The sequence below is a fragment of the Amblyomma maculatum genome, chromosome 10 (assembly GCF_055883805.1).
Source record: "Amblyomma maculatum isolate TAMU_Amacu chromosome 10, ASM5588380v1, whole genome shotgun sequence".
In the NCBI taxonomy this organism is placed as follows: domain Eukaryota; kingdom Metazoa; phylum Arthropoda; class Arachnida; order Ixodida; family Ixodidae; genus Amblyomma; species Amblyomma maculatum.
The window spans coordinates 44,491,508-44,519,041 of record NC_139353.1 but is presented as its reverse complement, the minus strand read 5'-3'; the positions used below and the strand labels follow the sequence as shown (position 1 = coordinate 44,519,041).

Genomic DNA, 27,534 nt, shown 5'->3' with positions numbered 1-27,534 from the left:
AGAGACCAGTCACTTTTGGCTTAGACAAGCATAGCATATAACCGCACTCCATATTCTGTTTACCACATTGAGAACAGGCATGTAGTACATGTAGCCACATGACTTGGCCGAGAGGTTTGGTTATAGCTTGAATTCCAGGGAACGAATTAGCTTCTGCGCATAATTTAAATTTCGCTGTTTAGACCTTTGAGTTAAGTGTTAAATCGTAAAATAATGTATATATAGTTAATTAGCATCTGTCTTGATAATACCGCTGAATTCATCTGGTACCAGTTATAGTGGAAATTACTAGTATGTATTATAGTTAGCTGGCTTAGGCAATACCAGGAGTTGTGCTGGAGCGGCTGGTGTGAATGTTGGCCGTATGAAGTGCAAGCCGATGCCACTTTTTCATTCCATTTTGTCGGGGTGACGCAAAGGTTACGGCACTCGACTACTGTTCCCAAGACCCGGCCTTGGCGGCCGCTTTTCAGTGAAGGTGAAAAGCAAGGCGCCCGTGTGCTGTTCGATGTCAGTGCACGTCAAAAACCCCAGGTAGTCAAAATTTCTGGAGTCCTCCACTGCGGCGTCTCTCATAGCTTGAGTCGCTTTGGAACGTTAAACCCCACAAACCAAACCAAACCAATCCTTTTTGATGAAAAAAGAAAAAATTTGTGAAACATCTTTTTATTTTTTAATATTCTAAAAGCCTAAATTTGGGCTCACTACCATCTCATCAGTGCTCGTTGTGATCAAGTCTATGGTGTTCCATTTCAGAGGTGTTCAAGGAGAAAGACACAAGGAGTATTGGAAGTGCAGTGTTTACGATTGATGAGGTAAGCCTGGTCACCATATCTTTTGCTGCATAATTTAATTTTTTCAACTTTCAGCCGCTTCTAAAATTTATTTTGAATTTGAAGCTGTTATAATGCAGCATTCATAGGTTGTGTGACTGATTAATTTTGCTTTCGGCATCGAAGGGATGCTAAGCCTTGGACAGTTGCCGTGCAAGGCCGTAGATGTAGATATATCGGCTAGTGTAAAAAACGACCAAATGGGTATCATCATGTGTCAGCCACATTTCATGCACACTTGGAGAACAAATGAAGCAGGTTAAAATAGTATAACATGTTTTGAAGTTCTTGCTTCAGCATCTTAACATCACTGCTTGTAGGCTAATCCATAGCAAGTAGGCTAATCTATAGACCGTTTTCGCGGCGAGGAGGAAAATAGCCTCGAACCGGAACATGCTGCGTGGCTCCTCCTGTCTGGTATGTGGGGACGCGGGGATAGCAGCGGGGCGGCAGGGCATTCTACGGAGAAAGGGCGCACGTTGCAGTCTTCTGCACACAGAGTGTCTTGAATAGCCGCAAAGTATCTAAGCCGATTAGCTGATGTGAGCGATGTGCTTTCTTTCCCTGATCTTTCTTCTTTTGCCCCTTTCTTTCCTTCATTTTCCTGATCGTTTCATATCTGCCGGCTGCAGTTTAGCTGCTAAGAGCTGCCACGGTTAACGCAATCTTTTTTTTTACTCAGTTGTTTGCATTAACAAAAAAAAAACAACCAAAAGGAGATGATTAACAAAAGATAAAAGATTAACAGCGGTGGTATGCGGGTGTGTTGCTCTACACTATTCCACTTGCAACTCACTCAACTGGGCGAAGACGAGCAGCTTCTGAATTTCAAGCCCCAACCTAAAATGTTTCGCTTTGGCAGCCTTTCGTGTGAGTTCCGAATACTGTGTTTGTAGAGTAGGGCCTGGAAAAACTGGATACCCGTGCAACAACAGCAGACTTTGGGCAACAAGCGGATGATATTCCTTGCGGCAAATGTTTACGAGATACCGCCAGGTAAAGAACTATTTCGATTCAGTCACTTGAGGTTAATGCAAGTATGAAAGAACCTGTCCCACTTGAAGACATCCATATACTAATAAATTGGTTGTCAACTTATTTAGTGAAACAGCACTAAAATATTTTTTTTTTGAAAACACGCATCTCGTAAGATTTTGCTGCCGATAATAAATGGGAATATGATCATAGGAATAGTAGCGATTGCTTGCAGTAAGCAAACCTTGCGACGAAAAATGGAATATATAATTGTTGACAAAAGCAACTTTCGATGAGGTCATTATGGGACATAATTTAAGGTCCCTATTTCATAGGTATCATTTGTCCATTTTATCTTGTATTTTAATGTCAGCATGACGGCATCGTCCGACAAACGCAACTAACGCCCAGTCAGAGAAATTACAGGATAGCAGATTCCGCTGTTGACAAGTCATCGCCACTCCCCGCACATACCGGATGGTGGCTGAGTCATGTAGGCAATGCTGAAATCCGATTGCCTGGTAATGGACGCTTGAACACCCTGCCTGATTGTCACCCAACAAAAGTAGCCAGGGTAGAGTAAATGGATCCGAAATGGATAATGGATACATAAGAATAGAACCCCTGTGGAGGTGTGGGAGCTTCCGCAGTAGCCGCTCAAGCAGTAAAGAGTATATGAATGATCGGTTGACCCAACAAATCTAGCGCGATTAGCATTGCTCCTAAACGTGACATGAAACGGCTACATTCGCTTTCTTTCTTTCCTCAAATTGTTACGGTAAGCCGTCTCAAGAAATCATTTAAGAATAAAAAGTAGATTGAAAGCTGCCATCACTGCCAGTGGTGCGCCGCCGCCTCTCTGTGCCACATAAAAGTTTCACACTAATTGTAATCAGGCTTGTAGCCTTCAGCCGACCTGATCAGGAGCATAATTTTTTGTCATTTCTGACCGAATGGCTTCGCTGCTACTGAAAACTTATTTCTTTCAGCTAGGTAATTTCAGGAAGCAAAAATTTGCATGCGGAAGCTCCAAAATGCCGATTTCCGCTACTTGTCACCTGTTCCGCGGATGGGACCCCACATACCAGCATGGCGGTTGTTCACAACTCGGCCGCTAGATGGCGCCACATACACAAAATGGCAGCGCCCATGATAAAACGGTCTATAGCCTGCCTTCAGGCAGTCATTATGCAATGTAAAGAATTTCATGACGGTTTTCTGCATGGCCAAAGTGTCTGCTATTCCTACTTAACAAATATAGCTGTATGGTGTATTGGTAATGCTCATAATTTGTGGCACATTCATAAATGTGCATTTCCAACTATAAACGATCACAGAAAAAATTGTTCCTCTGATTACGAGTCATTTAGGTATGTCCTCTTCCAAGAAGCTTCCATAAATATTGTGAGCTGCTCCAGCAATGGAGTGAAAAGCTGTACAGTGAGCAATGTGTAAAGCAGCCGTCTTGAAGCTGCAGCTGGCTGGGCGGCGCAGTTTATAAGACATTGCCGGTACACATTTCTTTCCGTCACCAAGGGACACTGTTGCTGAATATTGTTTGCGCAAAGTCTTGAAGGTTATGAGCAGTGTAATTGGATATAATCGCATTGGTAATTTGAATTTTCTGTGACAATGTGCAAGCAACACTTGTAGCTTTGTTTGCTGTTTAAGAATATGTGGCCCATTCAGTTTTTACTAGTCATACTTGTTTTTCTTCATTTGTTTCGGGGCACAGTTGCTAGTACCCATTGTCCTCAGGAAAATCTCGTAAGGTTGATTATGTGTATATGGAGGGATTAAATTACTAATATGCTTATCTGACGCTCAGCGCTACAGTTTTTCTGTTCACTGCTCTCTTTCTTATAGTGGCTGGAGAACACGATGTATGCGTAAGAAGCGAAGTGCTGTGGACGTGCGGTCACGCTTGATTGTGCTCTCCCGGGAGACTCTCCCAGCCAACAAAACTGCCAACCCCTGCCACTTCCAAGGCGTCTTTTGGGTCTTTGCCTCAATACAAACGGACTCTCTCTCTCTCTCGAATAACGCAAGGCTTCAGGATCATGCTTGTGCAGCTTGTGCAGAGTGCCAGTAGAGCTTGCATTGCGTAACAAAAAGAGAAGTGCTGGGAAGCAGCATACGTATAGGGCTGGCTTTTTCTAGCATTACATAAATTTTACCAGGTACTGCAAGGGACGCTCACGACTAGTCATCTTATGCCGAGACAACCATTAGAGACTTAGCTGAAAACCTAGCATTTCATGTAAACTGTATATGCCTTGTGTCCCTATTGACCAGCATTGATAGCATGACAATACGCACAGCTTTCCCGTACATAACATTTATGGGTGAATGCGTGTTGTGACAGAAAAGGTAATACTAGCAGTGCTTCTAATGCTGTATTTGTATCCAAAAGCTATTTGTATTTTGTACTTCCGTGGGCGAAATTCGATCCATTCTGCCACTTTGCCATCTTCATCCATGCTGAGAGCAGTGGTATGTTTTCCTGAAGAATAAGTGGGGAACTACTCGGCTAAGACTAAGGAAGGCTGGTTCATCAGTGCTTTTGCTTTGTGATTTTATGCTTATATGGGTGTGTACAGATTTCAAATTGCATATTTATAAGAAACCATCATGCTTTTATGCTTTAAACAAGAAGCTGTACAAAAGTGCAGTGGGCATTGTTTTTAATGGAACTGAGCTATGACAGAGATTGACAAGGGCAAAGATATGTTGGTTGTTTTGTCTTTTATACCGTTTTACGCTGTATTAAGCCACCTTTGGGCTGCCTGACAGCAGTTATGAAGCAGTGGTTGACAGTTACGTTATATTCAACTTATATTACCGTTTGTGTTCTTACGACGGCAAATTGAATTTTATTTCTAGCCAGTTAAGTAAATAGGGTATGGTGATACGTCACGTTTTCATTGTCGCACTCTTTCTTCCTTATTTCTAATGTGCTGTACGCCAAAAGTTGAGCGCTATGTGCGTCCTTTGTTTCAACATATTGTTATGCCTGTTGTGGCAGCCTTTGTAAGTTGCAAGCTTTGGAGAGATTCGTTGCTGTGATTGTTGCGCACTTTTCCTTCTAACGTGATTGAGCAGCGCTTTGTTGTTGACCAATAATAAAGAAAAGAACCAACTTGCAGCCTCTCATTGATGCACATTTTTCTTTTCCTTGCTAAAAGCTTCTGGAGGGTTGCAAATTTTTAACATAATTTTTAAACCAGATTTCACGCACTGAACTTAGTTGTGCTGCTTTTTCTTTCCTCATTTTCACTTCTAAACTCAATGTGCAAACGGCCAAGTAAATCGGTGTTGTGCACCTCGGATCAATAGTCCTGCCTCGTTAACATGGAGTTAGTCATTATGAACACTCGCTATTTGTGGACTATTTTGCAAGGACTGGTATTTTCGATGCAATTTACTCTTCAGTAATATGGAAGCTCACTTTTTGGACAATGGACACTGCATTAAGGTGGCAAGGCTGAGTGCCTTAAATATTTTTGCCCGATTATTATCAACACTAATAACTTAATTGTGGTGTGCAAAAGTTCATGCTCACAATTGCACAAGCATTTCAACGAATAGTACTGCATGAAAATCGTTATCGCATACGAGTAAAAATTGTTTTTTTACGACTCCCTCCTCTGAGCTGCTTGAGGGCTGATGTAAATTTATGGCAGAGCAACACTGCACAAGCTACACCTTTCAGGAATGAACCTTGCTCTAGAGGCATATATGGTTCTTGAGGACGACTAACTAAGTTTCCACGCAAATGATAAAAGGAAAAGATTAAAAAGCAAGGGGTTGCAATTGGTGTGGATGCTTTTCTAAGCAAGGAAAGCAAGGGGAAAACTTTTCGAAGGTATCGAGAAAACACTGGCAGAGTCTTTGCTCTCCACGCCAAGTGTAGTCCTCAGTAAAAGTGATCCCAATTTTTGGAATGTCGAAGGGGCACTTGTCTGAAACCTGTATCAACAGCGCGGGATGGCTGCAGGCAAGTGGCTGAGATTACCAATGCATGGTGGACACATTCTAAGCCATCATTGGTCCCAGTTGTTGCCCCTTGATATCACAAATGTATGGCGCTCCCAGTTGTCACCCCTCGCAAACTTTCAACTGTTTGCCAACAATTCAGCTTGCACTGCAATTGTCAACTGTTACCCTCGTTACGCTGCTGCTGTTCTAACAAGCTCATGACAGATAATTTACTGCTCTGTCACAACCGTCCCACTATGATAGGATGATGGCCTTAGTTCTTGGGCTGCATCAGAAGTTGATGGCACTTTAACCCAGTGGCGGGAGTAAGGGATACTATATAAGACACTAGCATAATGAGAAGTTGAGAAAATGTAGGGTAGACGTCTGGATCCACCGAAGCAATAAACAATCTGTGGAGGTGTTTCCCCAGAAACTGAAATTAAGTGGGATGACCAAATATATTTCTTGGGGGGGGAGGGGTTTGAGGGAGGGGCATGGATGGTAGAGAAGAAGAGGTAGTCATTTTTACTTATAGCGCAGCCCTAATTACGAGTACAAGAACGCCGATAGACTATAGTGCCTAGAATAGCCAGACAGCACGTACACCACATGCTTCCATTTGGTATCACAACGTGGCGCCATCGTATTGCGCCATGCTTCTCATTACGCCCTGTCCATGTCGCTTTGAAGCCAGGACGCTCGTATTCACCATAATTTCTTTCATGTGGAAGTCAAGGTTCCACCACAAGCCAGCTATGGACAACATGTGGCCCTTTGCGGGGGTGTGTGTAAATCACTGACTTGTGACAAACTTCGAAGGAAAAAAAAGGAATGTCCCGCAAAATCCTGCATATAATATGGCGTGTAATTTTCGGATAACAAAAATGAACAAAAAAACCCTCGGCGTAAAATGCGAGTGGAGAAAGCTCATCCAAGGCATTACTCACACTGCATGTCGCAGTCGCTTTGCGAGGTATACACATTCTACATTTGCACATCGCCACCCCTGCTTAATGTCAAATACGCATCTTGTCAATGCCAAATACGCAAATACGCATATGGTTTAATTTGCTGCCCATTTGCCGCCGACACGCTTGATCATAGAATTTTATGCACCGTAAGAGCAGCTCATGCACATTCGCCTCAGGTATACTTCACCCAATTCTTGAAGCGGAGTACTCTGAAACTAGACTCTTCTTTTTCTGCGGTGGCTGTAATTACCGACTCTACAACCTTGTGGTCGTCCCTCTCTTCGTCAGTGTATTCTGCAATTGTAAAAACCTTCCTCTCCCTGATCCCTTGAAATTTAAACCTTGTACACATAATATCGGTACCAGGTCATAGCAATGTGACTTTGAATGAATATGCTGATAGCTTGGCAAAAGAGTCCCTAAATGGCCTCGTATTATCTATCCTTACGGGGACAGCGTATATCATCGCAGCGAGGTTTCGGAACCTTGAAGAAACATTTTATTAAACATGCAAACTGGACATCTCTTAAGATCTGATGACTACCTGCATCTCAGGTATTCTTGGAGCAGGAAATTATTCCATTCACGGCAGCTTGAATGAAGTCTTCTACACGCGAATGAGAATGGGCAGCGACGAGAGGCAAGGTGTGCTCATACGTAAAGTGATTCACCTATCGCGTAAATAAAACTAACCATAGAGTAAACTACTATGTGTAAAAGCCATGTCTTTACTTTCAAGCCGAACCTAAGCTTAGCCATGTAGATTGCTCTCGCGTAACTCCAGGTTTAATCACAAGCTAAACCACAGCTAACGCTTTGACTGATGACAGATACAGCGGCACCGGTGTCGACGAGCGCAAGGACATGAACACCTTCAACGACAGCAGCAACAACATTTGAGGGAGGAAGACGAGGTCTTTAAATTTGTCGAATATGCAATTCGTGCCTCGCGAACTGCGGTGGTTAGTTTTCCGGCTCGGTAGCGGGTCGTCGGCGCATTGGCGAAATGGAGCGGCAACGTGGAGGCGAACGACGAGGGAGGAAATCCGTATGATCAGGGGGCGCTGTTGGCGGACCCGGTGGGACTGGGAACTGGACGGCCAAATAAGGTGGCACAGGCCATGCAGCAAAGGCCATATATATAGATAGGCGGCGCCGGAAGCAGCGTGCAGTGTGCCCAAGGATGGCGCAGGCATAGCCCTGTTGCCTGAAGTGCCCCATGGAGACGAGGTCTGAGGCAAAGGAGGGGCAAAAGCTGTTGGTGCCGAACGCACAGGGGGCAAAGCATAGGCACGGCGTAGGAGGTGGACTTGAAGAGACTTCGGCAGACGTTCGACGCAGTACCTGAACAGGAGCTGGCGCGAATCATCATCATCCGGACTACACCCACTGCAGGGCGAAGGCCTCTCCCATATTCATCCAATTAATCTGGTCCTGTGCTATCTGCATTTACTTGACCCCAGCAAACTTCTTGACCTCATCCACCCATCTAACTTTCTGCCGCCCCCTGCTACGCTTTCTTTCCTTTAGAATCCAGTTTCTTGCCCTAAGCGACCATCGGTTATCCTCTCTTCGCACTACATGTCCTGCCCATGCCAATTTCTTCTTGATTTCCACTAGAACGTCTGTAACTTGACTTATTTCTCTAACCCACTCTGCACGCTTCCTATCTTAACGGTACCCCTACTATATTTCATTCCGTAGCCCTCTGCATTGTCCTCAGTTTAAATAGGTCCCTTTTCGTTAGCCTCCACGTTTCAGCCCTATATAGGGGAGTACAGGTAAGATGCAACTGTTGTATACTTTACTCTTGAGCGATAGCAGTAGGCTGCTGGTCATAATCGGCGAGTACTTTCCAAATGCGCTCCATCTCAATCTTATTTTTCATGTTATTTCCCTTTCATTATCCGTATCTGCGATTACTACCTACCCTAAGTAGACATACTCGCCTACTACTTCCAGTGCTTCGCTACCTAACGTAAACTGCTGTTCCTTCCTGAGGCTGTTAAGCATTACCTTAGCCTTCTGCATATTGATTTTCAAGCCTACCTTTCTGCTTTTCTCGTCTAGGTCATCAATCATTCATTGCAGTTCACCCCCTGAGTTACTTAGCAAGGCAATGTCATCAGCGAATCGCAGATTACTGAGGTATTCTCTATCTACTGTTATCCCTAACTGCTCCCATTCCAGGTCTCTGAGTACTTTCTCTAAGCAAGCTGTGAATAGTACTGGGGAGATCGTGTCTCCTTGCCTGTCACCTTTCTTTATAGGAATTTTGTTACTTTCTTTATGCAGAACTATGGTTGCTGTGCAGCCACTATATCGGTACCTTCACATACGGGTCGTCCAGACCCTGATTTCGCAATGCCTGTATAACTGGCGAGGTTTCTAGTCAAATGCTTTTTTAGTAATCAATGAATGCTATGTATAAGGGCTGGTTATATACCGAGCATTTTTCTATCACCTGGTTCATGGCATGCATGAATATGATTGTTAGTTGAGTGCTCTTATCGAAAACCTGCTTGATATCTTGCTTGGTTTAAGTCTAAGATTGTCCTGATGTCATTAGCGATTACCTTAGTAAACACCTTATATGTAACCGATAGTAAGTTGATTGGCCTGATTTTTTCAAGTCCTTAGTGTCCCGTTTCTTGTGAATTAAGATGTTTGCGTCCTTCCATGGTTCCAGTACCGTTGATGACACCAAGCATTGCGTATACAGAAAACATGGAGAGGCAGCTCACGGGATCCGAACCGGCCTTGGTGGCCAATTTGCCTTAGGGACGGCTTCCGAGACTTGTCGCTGGATTGCACGGCGAAGCTCCGGAGCAAGGCTAGTTGGTGACTCCGTCACAGACGGCAGCAGACAGTTGTCGCGCGACCTCCTCACGTACAAATGCTTTGATTTCTGTGGAGAGGCCAGATGGCTCCCGCTCCGCTGCCAGTCCAGCGAGCGAAGCGTCAGGTGGGCGGCGAAACAAAACTCGCTCCTTGTGCAGCTTGCCGTAGCTTTGGCACAGGTCATAGACTTCCTTGACCGCAGCGCGACTCTTGGCGGTGAGCATGTTGAAGGCGCCGTCATCGATTCCCGTAAGGACATGACGTATTTATCGACCTCTGTTAATGTCCTCTATGTAACTCGTGAACGATTCATCTATCAGCTGCGCTCGCGAGCGAAGACGCTTTTCCGCGCGGATTTTGCGAACGGCGGGGTGGCCGAAGACCTAAGCATGTGGTAATGTACGACTCGTCGTTTTGAAAGTTAAAGATGACATTGTTGAGCTTAATTGTCCCAGTTATTGCGACAGCTGACTTGCGTAGGCGGACAGCCAATCGTCGACGTCGTCCTCGCTGCTACCACTCAAGGTAGCGGGGTCCCGTTGACGTAGGGTGCCAGTGCAGGTGACTGGCGGAGCTGGGTGCAGTGGGGTCGGCTCCGTCATTGGGGCGGTCAGCGTTCGTTTGCGAAGTTCGAGGGCGAGAAGGGTACTGGGAACCTTGGATCTACTTCCACCAAGTGAAAAGAGGATTTAATGAGTTGATCCGACGGCTAACGCTTCCAGTACTTCGGACACATCATGGTAGAATTGCCGGCCGCAAGGGCAAGGCACAGTTTCAGTACAGTGGCTAGTAGCTTCAAGGTTTGAACGGGAGAGATGAGGTCGGAGACACCGTGGTCGGAGACACGATGGCGATAGCGATCCGAGGGTGCAGTGGGCTTCCCTATAATATTCCCTAGGAAACATAGGTTTCCCCAGTGCTGAATGATGATGGCGGGCGAGAACAATAAACAATGCCTCAGTGAATGCATTTATTCGAGCGCAGATGGGAACTTTGGGACAAATAAGCGATGGCCTATCATTCCTGAAACAAAACAAATGACTGTCAGATTTGCACATTGGACTAACTTAAGGTTTCTCAAAGGAAGAACATGAATGCAATCACCATGAAGTGTCCTGAAGATGAAAACTGTCCGGAGTCGGCGCTAAGCCTACACCCAGCTGCCAATCTGGGCAGGTGGGATGTGATGTTTATTCTCCACCTGCGAGATAAAAAGAGGAAAATTCAGGTTGGCAAGTGTGAGGAGAAATCCTCTTTGTTACAATGAAAATGTGCACCACTGTAGGAGGGAATACCCTCCAGCATTACATGCAACAGGCAGTCACGTGTTCCATTATATATAGTACGGGGCAGCTTTTCGTTACTCTTCTCTTTCGGAAGCTTTCGCAGATGCCCCTGCGTTCGGCCGATGCTATCTTACCCCCTATTGCGCTCTCGTCTTCCAATCACTACTGGGTAACATCGATAGCCTATAGCGTCCAACGCAGACCGGTATGCCGCGCGAGCGGTATTTGCGGTCGGGTATGCAGTTTACGCCTGTGAAGACGTGCCTGCTATTTACTACTGATGGTCCATCCGTGGATCAAAAACGTTCGGGTTGCGGATTCGGTGCGGGAAAAACTGGAACCATGATAATGAGTATCGCGGAGCAAAAATGAGCTGGCGATGCGTTAATGCCCGAGAGAACCGAGCGAGGCTCCGTCTTCCATTCAGAGTCGGTCGCTTAACGACGAGCGCCTGGTAAGGAGAGCTCTTCCCACTCCTATACTGAGCGTGAAGTGCCGCCGGAGACGCTGAGTGGGCAGTGTGATCGTGACAGTTTCACAAGCTGCAGCCGCTCAGCGAACGGCGCTTTTCTCCCTTCAGGAGCTCGGGAGCCGCCCTCTGCCACGGGCTGCTCCATCCGAATTCTGCGATGTAGGCTGAGACCTGCCCCAGTCACCCACGCCGTACGAACGGCCTCGGTACCTTAGTGCCCCGGCATCGTCCCACAGCGCAGCAAGCCTGTGTAACGCCTGAGCTCCAACCCGAAGGTGCAGCGCAGTGCATCACAAAGTAGAGCAGATATTAGATACCGCGCAAATTTCCAATGAACTCGGTGCATCCACCGCGGACACGTACTCAATGTCACGGCACCTTCCACGAACGCCGTCCCTGTTCCTCTGTACGAAGGAAGACGCCCATAGCCGCCTCATCGAGGACACACAGCCCTCGCCTCGGGCCCCAACCTGGGCTGCATTTGCCACCGGCAGCTGGGACATTGCACCAGCCGCCTTCCATAAACACACCGACCCACGCCTAAGGCAGATATGTTTCTGGTGCTGAACACTTGTGCACAGTAGCCTTATATACGGACAAGTTCACAGCTTTTAACAGTAGTACAAAAAATCAACGTCGAATAACCTTGAGGGCATACATGGCAAAATTACTTTTGTAAGGGAATTAAATTACATTTCTGATTAGTTTGCTGAAAATCTCAGAAAAGTAATTAAATTACATTACTCATTACTGCTCCTAAAAAGTAAGAAAATTACATTACAATTACTTCTAGTGAGTAATTAAGTAATTTATTTATAAATAAATAAATAAATTCAATTACTTTTAAATTACTTTCTAGTTTCCATCCATGCAAAAACTAAGTAAAGCTAGTAAAGAAAAGAACAACTTGTTTTCCAGACTGAAGCACACATTTTTTCGTCTTCCCGCCAAATTCCGTCCCAGAGAGCTATTCCTTCCTTCTTTCGTACAGCACTTGCTATTACAAAAACAAGACAACAAAAGCAGAAGCATGGTCGAACGATCGTGAAAATACCGCCAAACCCAGCGTCTTGCTGGCCCGGAGCTGTCTCCGCCATTTGAAGGGCCCAAAGACGTTAGGTTATTGCTTCCGCAGTCCCAAGAATCGACGTCGGCACCTTGTGCTCATTGCTTAATGCTCAAGCCACGGGGGCTCATGCCGTGGATCCTTCCACTTATCTCCCTCAAACCCAATCCTCCCTCGCCTCGTGGTGACGAGTAACCAGGCACCACTGTGCCCTAGCCGACTCAACAGCGAGTGCCACTGCGCCGCACTCCAACTAGTTTCCAACCAGCCTTTTTGCACCGTCTCCCTTCGGCATTCCCTTGACGCCTTGTATTCTACTGCTTGGAGAATGGTTGCCATGGGATAGCCGCACTAAGTGACCTTGCTACACACGAGGTCTTAGACGCACTGTCCTGCTCAATTCCTTCTCTTTTTGCCGATCCGTTACGCTGGCATCGGCTTGCCGCATGTCGTTCATGTTTTCGCGGCACTCTACTTTGTTGTCTGTCGAAGGAGTAGTGGCTCACTTTAGTAAAAGTAATTTCGAAAGGAATTAATTACTTTTGCTGCGAAATTACTACCATAAAGTAATTCATTGCATTACTAAATTACTAAATCGTAAAAGTAATTCATTACATTACAAATTACCGGAAAAGTAATTAAAATACAGTAATTTCATTACTGTAATTTAATTACTGCCATGTCTGCTTGAGGGCTAATCCGTGCTATGCACTTGGAATACTATCTTTTCGCTCGCCTTTACTTACCGGGTTTCTCCTGTAGAAGTTCACATTTTTTACAGCTGTCTGCTTGACCTCCTTCTTTCGAGCTCACCTGTATCATAACTGCGCGTGCCACTCAGCGCTCCCGCCTCTGAGCGCTACGGAGTCGTACTCCCGCTATGGAGGCGATGCTTATCATTTCTTAAAGGCCCACTGTCCACCCTCCGGTCGAAAATATTTTCTTCCCCGGTGACTGTGAGACTTCGCCCCTGGAACGCAAGGCCGCAAAATGTTTTTGAAAAGAGTAACTAATAACGCAGTTACAGCCACCGCAATCACCCGATTCTATCCTGCCTCTCTCCTTCCGTTCCCTCGCAAAGGTTTTTCACTCTCCTGCCCGAGGTCGTCTAGCCTCCGCAATACAAATTCCCCTTCCTCCTCCGCGTTTGGCGGGAAGTGGGGCATGGCTCTCCGCGAGCGCGAAAAAAAAAAAAAAAAACGGTCGAGGGAGCGCGCGCCGCTGGATTTAGTCTGGCCGTGGCGAGGGAAAAGCGCGCTGCGAGCGGTAGACACCCATCCTTCTCCCGTCAGTCAGCGAGACGGACCAATGGACGCCGTTCACGGTACGTACGTCATTATCGGGGCCCGTCGGGCCAGCGCAGGAAGCGGTGAAGCTGGCTTCTCAAAGGAGAGCATGAGAGAGCTTTGAATTGTATTTTCGATGCTTTGCGGCGCGCGTGTCGCTGTAGAATTTTGCACAGACTATCTCCGGTACCTGATTAAAACACTGGGCTCCTTTGCCTAAAAGGGCCTTCCCTGGACAGTGGCCCTTTAACTACTTGCGCTGGACTTTGGGTGGCACGCAAGCTACACCTCCTAAGCCACGTGTGATGGCGTCGCCAAATGACCAGACGAGGCTACATGTCGGGGTACCAGAAACGCTCCTTTATTCCGAGGACATGTGGCTTAAATATAGATGAGATGAAGGGTTGATAGCGCCCCCTATACATACACATATTCCCCCCTCGTAATACAACGCAACGGAAATAGCACAACCATGAACTCGTACGCTCTTCACATGAACTTCACAGTACACATGGCACTCTCCAGTCTTTCGGTCTTAGGCTAACTGGTCAGGCAGCTGAGGTGCAGACTCTGTTTGTGTGGCCGGTACATTTCCAGGATGACGAATGCTCCTTTCTGTGTCCTCAGTTTGCACCAGTTCCGATTCGTCCATAAATAAGGTAGCAGGGGTCTCCGGTTCCGCCCTGTAACCTACACGAGCCTGTAGGTCACAGGAAAATCTTCTGGCTGCACCATGTCGCTTTGTAAACGTGCCAGCCAACGCTTGTGCCCCTTCGGCCTCTCCTTTGGCAATTACTGTCAGCTTCGATGCATTCCATTCAGTTCCGTCTGCCAAGAAAAATGAGTGCTTGCCCACTCTCTCTACTTACATTGGCAAGGAAAAGTTGTGCTTAGTCTTCGGTCCGCCTTGTTTCTTTGCACGAAATCTCCTGGTTCAGTGGTGGACGTTCTGGCACGGCGTTTGGCGTTTTTCATCTGTATACTTTTTGTTCGTTGTTGCTGTTCTCTGATCCGATGTTTAAACTTTTCCATGGCGACTAGAGGTTCCTCAAAAAACTCCTTTCCTGGAAGGCCTACCACATCCAATCTTGTCCTCTGTTTTCCATGCAACAGGAACGCCAGTGACCTGTAACTGCATGTGGGGTGGCCCTATACACACCCAGGTACTCGGAGATTGCCTCCTTCAATGGCCTCCGTTCCAACGCCGCGACCTGGATATATTCTTTCAACACGCAGTTAAATCGCTCAATCTGCCCATTGCCTTGTGGGTAGTACAAAGCTGTAACGCATTGTTCGATCCCCTGGTCCTCCAAACGCTTGCTCAAAACATGTAGACATGAACTGACGCCCATTGTCCACCACAATGCTTTTGGGATACCCTTCTCTTGCAGACAGTTCCAGAAGTACTTTCATAACAGCCTGTGTAGTTATCCTGGACACGAATGCCACCTCTGGTCACTTGCTGTGGTAATAAATGACAGTTACCGCAAATCTGCACACCGGAGGTGTTCGCTCCATCGGTCCGACAATGTCGATTCCAAGCTTTCCCCAGGGCTTCTCTGGCCACTCCGCTGACTGCAATGGGAGCGTTACCGTTTTTGCAGATTTATCTGGTGCTTTACAAACCGCACAGTTCCTAATCGCAGCTTCAACTTCACTGTCCATTCCGAGCCACCAATACTGTTTTCTCAAACGTTGTTTTGTTTGCGCAATGCCTGGATGCAATTCGTGTGCCATATGACCAATCTGGAGCTGAGTGCCGAAGGGGTACGACTCGTTCAGCACGAAGCAGTAGTCCATCTACCACTGACAGCTCTCCTTGAATGCGAAAATACAACCTTAATTTTCCAGCTAAACAGTTCTTTGCCGGCCATCTAGAGCTAACATACCGTGCTAACTCGTTTAGTAGGGGATCAGCAGCTGTTGGTGCTTGTAGTTCACTCTTAGTTATCAGGCTAGAAACTGCAGCAACCACCTCTTCAACAGGTTCGTCCTCAGTTAGCCTCAAAGGTAACCGATAAAGTACGTCCGCAACACCATTGGTTTGTCTGTCCTTTTGTATATTTCACAGTGAAACTGTGCCGTCACAACCTAGAACACCAGAGTTCAACACGCAGTGGACGCCTTCCAACCTGTTGACAGCAGTGTTACCAATGCCTGATGGTCCGTTCGTAGCACGAACCTGCGGCCCCACTATACATATGCCAATGTTCGCATGCCCATAAACATGCAAGCGCCTCTCTTGGTTAAAGGGAGGCTTGGTTAAAGGGAGACTTTATATGTCGAGTGGTCGCCCACGCTATCGCGTTATACCCGTAAAGGCGAAACTTAAATGTCCTCCATATATTTCTGTATTCTGAGGAGATGAAAGGCGCTGTAACTATCCTACTTATCACAGGCTCAGTGCTCACTGAAAAGCCTATCCAGCCATAGATTAAGCAGTGAGCCTTCTGATGCAGTGGCTAACTATCGGGTAACAGTTCAACCACGCCGCGAAGGACAGGAGGAAGGTGGGAGTGAATGAAGAGGTGCCGTAGTGGAGGGCGGCGGTATAATTTCGACCACCTGGGTATTTTTAACGTGCACTAGCATTGCGCAGAGGGACGGGCTGGCTTTTTCTGTGTCTCGCCTCTATAGAAACGCGGCCGCTGTTGCCGGGTTCCAGCCCACGTCCTCAGATTTAGTTGCCGAGCGCGCTAACCTCTGGGCTAGGGCGACGCGGGTCTGCGTGTGTAAAGCTTCGTCGAGCGTATTGTGTGTGCCACAGGAAAGGAATGTAGTCGTGCGGGTGCGAATTGGTACTCGTAGCGTAGTGCAGTCGTCGCTGTCTTGCGTGTAGCAGGCGTGGCGGCCGCGTCACAATGGAACCGAAATGCGTGATCGTGCCTGTGTTACGCGATGTCATTGCACTCATTATAAGAACACCAAGTAGTCAAGGGTCGTCCACTACGACGTCATTTTCTCTCTCGATTATGTGAACCCATCCTTCAGCCCTACATTCATGTCAGTCGAGAGTGAGAGTGAGACTCAGTGGGCAGATATCCTTTTCTCATAACCAATAATAGTCATTACTAAAATATGCAACAGCAGTATATATCGCAGTCGGTGGTCACCTTTGCTCAGGAAGCCACTGCGCAAAACACACAGGGGAGCACGTCGTGCAGGCATTCAGCTCGGTATAGGCGTCTGCCCTGTTCGAGACGGTTCCACGGACGGGCGTTGCGATTCCTGAGGAGTTGCGCTGAAGGAAAGCGATACGCGTACAGCCAGTAGTTTGCCTCTGGTCGTATGTATGATTGCTCCCCCACAGAGCACGACGAATCGATGAGAGCGCGGCCAATATGCGTAGGTGCCGTTCCCAGAATGCGGCCCCATGCAAATTTTATGGCGCCATTCGGCAGTGCCGGTGGTCGTTTGCCTGCGACGTTCAATGGCTGCGAAGCCTGCAGAGCACGCTCGTGTTTGTGCGATTGCCCCGCGTTGGCGCAGTTTACCGGACGAGCCGCGCCCGAAAAGCAGCAGTTCCGTATTCGACGCACTTGATCGCGCGCGCCGGCTCAACATGCGCGGAATCGGATTGGCTCTCTGCTCACCGTTTCTTGACTTCCGCAAAGAATGACATCCCATCTAACTCGTTTTGTTCTCCCCGACTGAAATGGCCTGAGTCTTTGCTGAGCACGTTCTCCTTGCATCGCTCCTGATGGAGCGAGTGCACGTAGGTGATGCCTTTATGCTGCTTTCCAAGCAAGCGTAAAATTTCGGGCAATCAATTTGATTGATAAGGAGGAAACGGGAAATCATATACTTGTTCGACTCCGCTGCACTTAAGCTGCGCCATTAAGGGTATGGGTGTAGCACGTCGCACTCTTCCTCTGTCGGCGGTTTTCGCGTTTCGAAGGTTATGTGCCATACCTCCCAGAAGTGCCGAAATCCCGTGAAAAGCCACGCATTACTTTTCCCGTGTTATCAGCTCGCCCAGCTCATAATCCCATCCCCCTCGCTTTCTAGCGTAGTGCACAAGGTATCAGCTAACGCGCTCCAAGGCTTACAAAATGCTCTTCGTCGTGGCTCCCACAAGCAACTGGTAGCGGAAATCCGAGAGCTACGCTACATCATTCTGCCACCAATAAAAGAACTTGACGGCCGCAGACGTACGATTATACGATTAAGAGAATTCAGAGAATCAGAGTTTTAGAAAATTTTCTCAATTTCGCCACAAACGTGTGCATTACGAAACAGCGATTCGTTTGGTACCACCAGCACCTCTGTAAGACCACTTATTCACTCGCGAAGGCGGCCCTGAAGGTCGCACCTCAGCATGGTTTCGAGGACAAAAGGTCGTCTGTGCGAATCCTTTGCACATGTTAGGATTCAGCTCGAAAAAGCAATTCCGTGCGCCATATGGTGCTGATTCGTTTGGCCCCACTCTGATGGTGATGATGATAGTGGCTGTACCCTTTGCAACGGGTCGCCAGCGCCTCGCGACGCGACAGAGCCAAAAAGTTCTATAGCGAAGGAAAAAAAAAACACAAATAACCACGACCTAAACGTTCACAGCAACCGGCTCACTCGTCGATCACAATCATTGAAGCCTTCCGCACGTCCTCGCGCCGCACCGCACCATGGACCGCAGTGTTGCCAGTAATGATGACTGTAAGTGGTGGCACACACCCATTCCCTATAAGGCCGGTCGATAGTATAGTAAGGGGAGGCGGAGATGGGTGGCTGCTCCTGGCCCTACTGAGCTGGGTCACTGCTGCTTAATTGCGGCGGGGATTAGCCTGCCATCGGACTGTATTTGTTGTAGGCCGTCATTGCACCCGCCTACGCCTCGGTGGTGGACGACGGCTGTTGCGACGCGCGTCTTTCTCTCATTCTTCTTTTTCTTTCTTTCTTCTCTACTCTCTTCTGTCCGCACGAGGCAGCGGAGGTGGCTCAGCTACAGAGCCAGTAGCAGGCCTGTGCATTTTCTTTCCCTTCTTCATACAGTCGCAACAACAACAGCAACAACAATGCAGCGCTGGCGGTGGGTTCTCAGTCACGTGGCTTTGGGAAATCATGACATCACACATGGTGGACCGGGTAGTGGACTACATGTATGGCTGGTCACTCAGTAGCTAAGAAATTATTTGCAATGCTGTAAATATGATCACGTGACTTGTCCGTCATCTTGTTTCTGAGTGCGACGAAGAAACGCACGAGAAACCGGCAAATGATAGTACGAGCTAACGCTCTTAAAATGGCAGGGCGTTATTTATCAGTAGCTACTTGGACACTGGGGAATCAGTGGCAATCACTGGGCGGAGATCATAGCGCGAACAGCCCACGAAGAGGACGTTTGTGTGTCCATCCTCTGTACAAGGGGAGACGCAACGACTTGATTTTTAACACTTGCTCGGAAAATCACGATTGCCTCGCGGAACTCCCGCCAGTTTTCGAACCACCGTATCCTCTTCCTAAACACTCACCTAAAGCTCCGACTTCCGCCCGGCCTATCACTACGTGAAGAAATTTTGCTGTATCGGCTCTGGCTTGGTGTTGTCTTCAGAAACCATTTTTCTTTTGTTATCAACATGGCTGATAACCCTATGTGAGACATCTGTGGTAGTGAAAAAACCATTCAATACATTATACTTGTGAGTGCCCCGAATACAGTGCGAAAGCCGGCCTCTATGCCATGCACTAGAGAATCTAGATCCGCCTGCTGATGGATAAAAATATTATCGGATAGTGTCAGCAGTGATCACCTGGGGTGAAGGCCTGCCAGGCACACCTCCGTTTCATAAGAGCGTCGGGCCTGCAGGACAGGCTGCAATTTTAGAGTGCCAGTGCGTGGCTTTCTTGCCCTTTTCCTCCCCTTTCTCCCTTTCCTTTATATGCAGAGCACTGGTGCATAACACTGGTGGCAAGAGAAGGACTGGAACTTGAAAAAAAAAATCTATCCGTTTTTTTTTTTCTATGGTTCTTCTTCGTGAAGCCGTTTAATGTTGAGGGCGTTGCATCACACTGAAGGAATTAAATAAATAAATAAAAATATTAAATAGAGATCATGAAACCTTCACCTTCTTTGTGTCAATGTTAGAGAACACTTTATTCCAATGTTCAAAGTATGTGAATCATCGATGTACAATTTGTTTGCAGTTTTGCCTAATATCGACACTTTTTTTCACCAGCAAATGTTTGAACAAATCGAGTCATCCGTAACAAGCAATCACGAATAAAATCTAGAACAAATAGAAACCACATTGAGAAAAACCGCACAGCAAAAACGGCCATCATATCTGCATTTTGACTCCATTGCAACGCCGCGGCCATAGTTTGGATAACAAGTTCTCTGATTATCGTCGGAGAACGCGCTGTTTTGCGCGTGAGGAACAGAAGGAAGAAAGGCAGGTAGGTTAAGCGGCAAAAGAAGCCGACCTGCTATCCTGCACTAAGAGAAAAAAGGCATTTTTGCTCAGGACTGTACATCTATATTCGAAAGCCGATATCAGAATTTTGTTCTTGTCCCCTTAATAGAATTCTGTTAAAATTTGAGGTTTCGATAAACGTTCAGTTGGCAAAAATTCACCATTGTTTTTGCTCAGATGTATGAAAGAACAAATCAAAGGCTTGAACCAACTCGATGACCCGATGAGAGCATGCAGTTTTGTTTGAAATTAAAGACGAGAATTTGGTGAATGGTGGCTGGGATTCGCACAACCGCGCCCCGTTTTCTTCGTACAACTTTCTCAGGGCAACGCCGAATACACACTTAGTATACGCTGACATAAAATTTTACGAGCTCTATGTAGCAGTGAGCAAAACAGACTGCAGACTATATGGGGATTGGTTAGGTTATGATGAACCCGGGTGCCTCCCCCCTCCTCTCAGTCTCTCTCTTCAGCGCTGTTCTTGTGTTCGCGGTGACTGAGACGGTTACCGCACCTCTTTCAGCCTCCAAGGCAATAACTGCCACTAAGCACAATAACCACACACACACACACACACACACACACACACACACACACACACACACACACACACACACACACACACACACACACACACACACACACACACACACACACACACACACACACACACACACACACACACACACACACACACACACACACACACACACACACACACGCACACGCACACGCACACACATGCGCGCGCGCACGCACGCAAAGAAAGAACAACACGGTACAATTGCCAATTGGCACAGTCCAATTGGAATGCCATAGGGGGGCAAAAGTTTATTAAACAGTTGGCCAAATGTTAAGCTTGCCTCGATCTTACTTTTAATAAGGGAGTAATTACTCACTGGCACCCACCCTGCCATACGGCTAACAAAGGAAATCTGCACAGCTTTGTCAGAAACTGTGTAGTTAAAGAAAAATTCGTCCCGAAGCGGGGATCGAACCCGGGACCACCACTTTTCTCTCAGTCAACCTTAGAGGTCACTGCATAAACTGCATTGGGAGAATGCGAAAGCATTAGCGCTGTCGCGACATTTTTGCTATCACTGATTACATATGACTCACTATCTATTACTAACACTAATTAGCTTTGAACTAGTTACGTTATAGTGATTATCTCATCACTATAATTATTTCATCACTAGTTATAATAATGTTACCTGTCACTAATTATTTTATTAATTGTTATTACTAGTAATCATCCTTTTTGTCGGTATATTTTTATTATCATTAATCGCTGCTATTACTGGCCGATATGTCATCACCAAGTTATGACGTCACATCCGGCAAAGCATTTTGATGACAGATTTTGCAGGGCTTAGCAAGGCTTAATAACTCCGTAGTTACCCATCGACCATTCACCTTCAGAACACTTTTTGGAAAACTAAAACTAGGATCTAGACAGACTTGTGCGTACTCTCCAACCCCGGCATAAGGCGCCATCTTTCTCGGGGCTGACAAAATGCCACGAAACGCCTATTCGCCGTGACAACAACCGGACGCTGTAACTTCTGCAAGTGGAGGGCTTAAATAGTACGCGTCGTCCTCCTGCATCCGTGTGCCCCTGCTTTACCTATAGGCATGCGGTAAAAGCCAGATGGCGTCTTTCATAGCCTTAGTCGCTTTGGGACGTTAAACCCCCAGACCAAACCAAACCATACCAAAAGAAGCAGATGGTTGTCTAGCGTTGTGTGCGTCGTGCAAGGCGTGTATCGAGAGCTCTGCCGCTGCGGTGTGTCCAGTCTGTATCGTTTTCCATATGGCGTTAAAAATAGCGTCCTGCGTCGAAGATGGATCGCTGCAGTGTACAAATGATTGCGAGCCAAGTATATGAAGGCATGAGCGAGAAGTTTGTTTTAAACTGTCGACCAGATTGCGTGACCATCGCACTACAATTAGTATTCAGAAACCGTACTATAGGAACATGCGAGTATAGATGGGAGCGTTTCCTCGACGAAACGCGACCCAACGAAACCTCGCACCTGCGCTGCTTCTCGGCTGTGCAAGAAAAGCCAGTGCAGCCCGTGGCTACTGCGTTGGTTTGCTATGTTTACATGTCAACGGCATTGAGAAAACGCGGTGGCTAGCCTCATGAGAGCGCTATGGAATCGCCTCACCAGCATCTGTAGCTCGTGTGCTCATGTGTTAATTGCGCGAGAGGGCAAGGCCTTGTTAGGTTTCGCCGAATTTCGTAACCACGCGGCTAACACGCATTCGCAATACATGTCTCACAACTAATTCTAACCTCGGAGGACTCGATAAAGAAGCCGGACGAAGCCATACCAAACCTATTATTAACTAGCGTTAAAGGCCCCGTTCACCGAAAATACGGCGTCGGCGGCCGTCCACCGGCATTGGCGTTGTGAGCAAAAAATCGCACGGGCACGTTTATACGGCTAGGTTAGAGTGGGGCTTTATATGTGGGGCGGTAGCCTACACCGTCGCGTCATATTGTTGTGCCCGGCCAAGCCGCCCGGATTCTGCTTAACCGAACGTCAAGCTTCTCCTGCTAACATCCTCTTCGCAAGCCTCGGTGCTGCTCCGCAAGGCAGCGGCGCATCGCAAGGAAGCATCGACGAGCAACTTGTTGAACGATACGGCACCGGGCCCCTAGCGGCGAGTCGCCTTTGCGCCGTGGCAGATTTGAAGCGCGCGATCAGTGCGCTCACTGATTGTACCTCTTGGGCTGCCGTCACGTGCTGCCCCCGGATTAGACAATTTGGGTGTCAACTACTTTCCAGGTTATATAATCGAGCACACTGCGTCAACCGAGACCTTAACGAGCGTTCGTCGAATGCCGTGCCGCTCGCAAGGAAGGGATGCGTCGTAGTCTCCCCGGCCGTCGTTGTGCGACTACAGTTGTGTCTAGCTTGTAGTCCTCAGTCACCGTGCCGATATGCTGTAATAATGCCATGTATACAGCATACAAATACGCCTTTGTTCATTTCACCAACGCTGAGTCGGTTTTATCGCTAGCGCCAAAGTAGGAGGCAGCTTTCGATCACGAGACGGGTGACGTGAACTACGGGGCGTACTCTCTTCGGCACAACACTGGATGCAGCGGTAGGGTACGAACCTACGCTTCAGAAGATACTGGGGAAGCCGTATTACAGGATGTTAAGGTAATGGCAAAAAGTGCAGAGAACTTCGAGACCCCGTAGCAACTATTGACGCAGTCCACCTTACTTTCTTTGCCCCAAGCGAGTTTACGGGAGAATGCGCTTGGATACGACAGGTGGCCGAGGAGCAGAGTGTCTGTTTACCCATCGCAACGGTTACCACTGAAGGAGAGTTTGGAAAACTTGACACAGCAGCCGCCATGTCAGCCGCCCTTCCGAAGCAATTTTCCTACCTCTTCTCGAACAGTTCGGAGCAATTACTGAAAGGTTAGGGCAGGTCATTCTTTGGCGTATCAAGAGAAAACCGTTAAGAAAGTCTCGGAACGAATTGAAATTGCACCAGAGAGTGAAATACAGCTTGGGAAAGCGGCCGAGCAACGCGACCGCAGTAGCGATTCGACTGAGCCTCGAAAGGAGAAGTATCGGGTTACATTGGTCGAGCCCAAGATCGAGCCACTGGCAGCTGAGACAAAGCCCATCGCATGGCTTTTCCTCTTGTACCGTTGTACACTCGGCGGAACATTCCAGAACGCGATTGGCTTGCGTGCGGGAAGATGGCATGGTGGTTAAGCGATGTCTTCGTCTTACATTTGCAAGCGTCTGCACTCAACGTGAACATGGTTTGTGATGTGGCAGACGTAGTCGCACGTCGTTGTTTTTTTTTTGCGGTGAAGCTTTATCGTGGAAAGGTTCTCGGACGGTGCTGCGTCAGCGCTTCTTCGGAGAGACTTCCCGTCGCGGCAAGTGGCGACAGACCATGCTCGAACTACGTCTGAATGCGTCACTTGGCAATTTTAACTCAGAAGGTGAGCAAGTGAGCATTGATTGCTTTCAGGCGTGCTTAACATTCTGCACAGCCTTTCCCTTGTTATCTTTGCCGCTCGTTTCAGTTACTGTGTCGCATTAATCAGCAATTAGCTGCATGAATTCGCTCGAGGAGTTGTTACTGACGGGTTGACGCGTGAACGATAGCTTTACACGATTTATGCGGTTGCATTAAATGAATTTGATCAAACGATTGCTGTTAATAAATCACGCTGCCTAGACGGTGGTGTTGTTTGGCTCCTCGGTGAGCCCAGCAGCATGCTTTGAATTCCTCGTTAGCGTTCCTAAATTCCCGTTTCTGTGTATGTTTCATAATTTATTGTTACAATACACTTGCTCGTATGGCACTTTATAGCACTCATTATAGTTCTCGAATAGAACTTTAAATACAGCACACGAGGTCTGAGCGAATTGTCAACATCGAAAAGTAACACAACTGTTCATTAGTGCTTCTTAAAACGTCCAGTTTCTTTTTATTGTGCTTATTCATAAGTTTACCAAGTACTCGATTACTGCTTTACGAAGCGGATGCTGCTCTAGCGCTGCCACTTTAACATACGAATTGAACTCTGTTGAACCGTCCAACTTTCCCTTTCGCTTGCAGATAATACAAGGATGAATACAGAAAGCGGACTACACAGTCTTTTAAAAGCTGCTCAAACTGTGTAGACGTGAACTGCGCATTGTCACACACAATTTCATCCTGGTAGCATTCACGGGAAAATACATAAAGCAAAAACTTTATGACTGTAACTGTGGAGACGTCGCAGTAAAAGTGTACTTCAGGCCACTTTCAAAAAAAAAAAAAAATTGTCCAGCAGCGTAATCGGAAACCGACAGTCATGTGAAGCCCGCTTCAGGGGTCCCGCGATATCGAGTGCTATCTTTTACCATGGGCCGTCTGGAAATGGCACCGGCTGCAGTGGAGTAGCAGATACCTTAGCTCTCTTGTACGCTATTTGGAATATGCTGCAGGTCTGAATCGCGAGTTAAACTTGCCGATCCATGCCCGGCCATCAAAACCGCTCCCGTAGCCGTGCCTTTGTCGTGAGGTGACAATTTTGGGATGAACCTCATGTGCTGCGACGACCACTTGCGGCGTTAATGCTTCTCAAACAATAAGTCGCTCACCGCGGAGCAACCGATTATTATCAACAACGAACTATTTTTAGCGCACCTTAGAATAGGGGTTAGTTCAACCGGAAGGGATTTGTGCGAAGGCCATGACGACTTTACGTAATAAATGACTCGTTGTAACGTTTTGTCTTCAGCTAGACTCTGCTGGAATTGCTCTTTGGTGATACAAGATGGCGCTTGAATGAAGGCTACCACTTCGTCTGTCACCGTTTCATCATTCTGTAACCCAACTGGAATACGAGACAGAGCGTCTGCAACTTGGTTTTCCAATCCCTTCCAGTATTGCACCGTATAGTTATGCTGGAGAAATTTATGCCCAGCGCGCTATGCGAAGCGGTCATCTACCAGTACCTTAACTTGACAGGAAAGGTACCAAAGCCTGGTGATTGGTGTACAATGTGAAGTGATGTCCACAAAGATAGGCGTGCCAGTGCTCGATTGCCCAGACATATGCGAGTGCTTCGCGTTCTCCCACGGAGTTCCTTCTTTCTGCAGGTGACAGGTTCCTTGACTCAAACGCCACAGTGAATAATGTGCCCATGCACTTGAAGAACAGCTCCGAGGCCTCGATCTGATGCATCTGTGGCTACAACGACCGGGCATGGTGCGCCGAACATCCGTAGTACTGTCCTGGAATCGAGCGCGGAATTAACCTTTCGAAAACTGGCACCCACGTTCTCAGACCAAACAAAAAGTAAATTCTTGCGAAGAAGGGCTCGCATAGACTCGAAAACATCGGCTAAATTGGGAATGAACTTGGCGTAATATTCTACCAACCCAAGGAAGCATCGAAAACCATCAGTATCAGCGGGGAATGTTGATATATTCTACTTCTGCTGTGGAATGATGCCACCGGGCGTGACTTTGCGGCCCAAGAAATTATGCAGAACACACGCTTGCCATTTAGCTCAAGCCCTGCTTACTTTAACCGCGCCTTTTCATAGTCTTAAGGATTGCTCAGTTGTCTTTTTCCCTTTCCAAAAACAATGATGCCGTCGACGTAAAACAAGACACCCGAGCACCCTTAAAGAATTTGCGACATCATGCGTTGCGCAACGCCTCCTTTCACTACTTTCGTTGTGGATGTAATCAGCACTCTGCTGCGTCTTTCCACTGCCCGGCTTAAGGGAAACGCTGCCATTGCTGCAGTCGGGTTGGCCACTTCGTCACTGTGTAACAAAGACCGACGCGTTGCTTCTGTTCGAGAACTGGGCAGTGAAGAAGGCAATGACGCTGCATTCTGATAGTGGCCGAATCCACTCAGCCTGGTATTCACATTGATGTCTCAGTAGAAAACACCAGATTGAAATTCTTGGTTGACTCGGGATCCTCAGTTTCCATAATGTCGTATAGCTTCTTCAACCGGCATTTCCGTCACAAAAAGCATACTGTACCGAACCGGCAGTTAAGCTTTTGGACTATTCAAGATAGCCCATACCGGCGCATGGCTGTCTTGTATCGGAGGTAAGGTAATACAAGGCTCGTACAGCATTGATTTTGTTTTATGCCTTGGACAAGGGCACTTCGCTTCTCGGCATCGATGCGATTAAGGCTCTTAATCTAAGAATTGATGGCTCATGCCTTCGTTGCCTACAGACAATTGCCACTGCAGCTGGTAGCCAAGAACAAGGATCGGGGAAAAACCCGCTTCCGTGTCATGCGTGTCTTATCAGCTACTTGTGAGAAGAGTTCCATTGCCTCGTAGAAAGGGGCGTTGGTCTGTCTAAGAATTTTATTCGCCAGGTCAGAACGTGTCCACCCGTACGACCCATTGCGCCTAAGCTTCGCCGCCTATACCACTGTCATTACGACCTTTTGGTCTCGGAAGAGCTTCGACGGCTGGAAGAGACGAATGTAATTGAGCGCGTCAACGCATCAGAATGGGTCGTCCTTATCGTCGTGGTAAAGAAAAAGAATGGAGGGATTCGCCTGTGTGTCGGCCTTTGAGCAACCAACAAGGCTGTCGCGCCGGACAATGTTCCGCTTCCCCACACCGGCTAACTTCTGCACAGCCTTGAACACACTTTCCAGGTTGGATCTAGAATCTGCTTATCAAGTTTTGCTACATCCTGGGAACCGTGATTTAACAGCTTTTGTAACCCACGACGGGCTTTATCGCTTTAAGCGTGTATGCTTTGGATGAGCTTCGCCCCCTCGGCCTTCCAGTGCATGGAACGAACACCGTTTATCCAATGACACACACACAAGTATATATACATAACTGTAGCCCCCTGGCGGTGTTCACATTGAAAGAAAATCAGGAACTATACAACAC

The 27,534-nt window shown here is 47.3% G+C and overlaps 2 protein-coding genes and 1 long non-coding RNA gene across 8 annotated transcripts in view; 2 read left to right on the top strand and 1 right to left on the bottom strand.

The window, feature by feature from the left end:
* Window positions 1-4,959, top strand: part of LOC146176305 (calpain-B-like) — a 97,215-nt gene extending 92,256 nt beyond the window's left edge. For all 6 annotated transcript variants that reach the window (XM_084582644.1, XM_084582641.1, XM_084582645.1 and 3 more), the window contains 2 exons: window positions 757-815; window positions 3,675-4,959. In XM_084582644.1, the coding sequence (XP_084438770.1) occupies window positions 757-815; window positions 3,675-3,701 (86 nt within the window). In that variant the 3' untranslated portion in view covers window positions 3,702-4,959. The remainder of the gene's footprint in view (window positions 1-756; window positions 816-3,674) is intronic.
* Window positions 4,960-10,416: 5,457 nt separating this feature from the next.
* Window positions 10,417-23,881, bottom strand: LOC146176304 (uncharacterized). Its single transcript, XR_014701519.1, has 3 exons — window positions 23,729-23,881; window positions 10,706-10,802; window positions 10,417-10,624 (listed from the first exon to the last, which is right to left on the bottom strand). It is a non-coding gene; the product is annotated as an uncharacterized LOC146176304 (long non-coding RNA).
* Window positions 23,882-23,935: 54 nt separating this feature from the next.
* Window positions 23,936-27,534, top strand: part of trh (PAS domain-containing protein trachealess) — a 592,592-nt gene continuing 588,993 nt past the window's right edge. Inside the window, exon 1 of the mRNA XM_084582630.1 lies at window positions 23,936-24,103. Within this exon, the coding sequence (XP_084438756.1) occupies window positions 24,055-24,103 (49 nt within the window). The 5' untranslated portion in view covers window positions 23,936-24,054. The remainder of the gene's footprint in view (window positions 24,104-27,534) is intronic.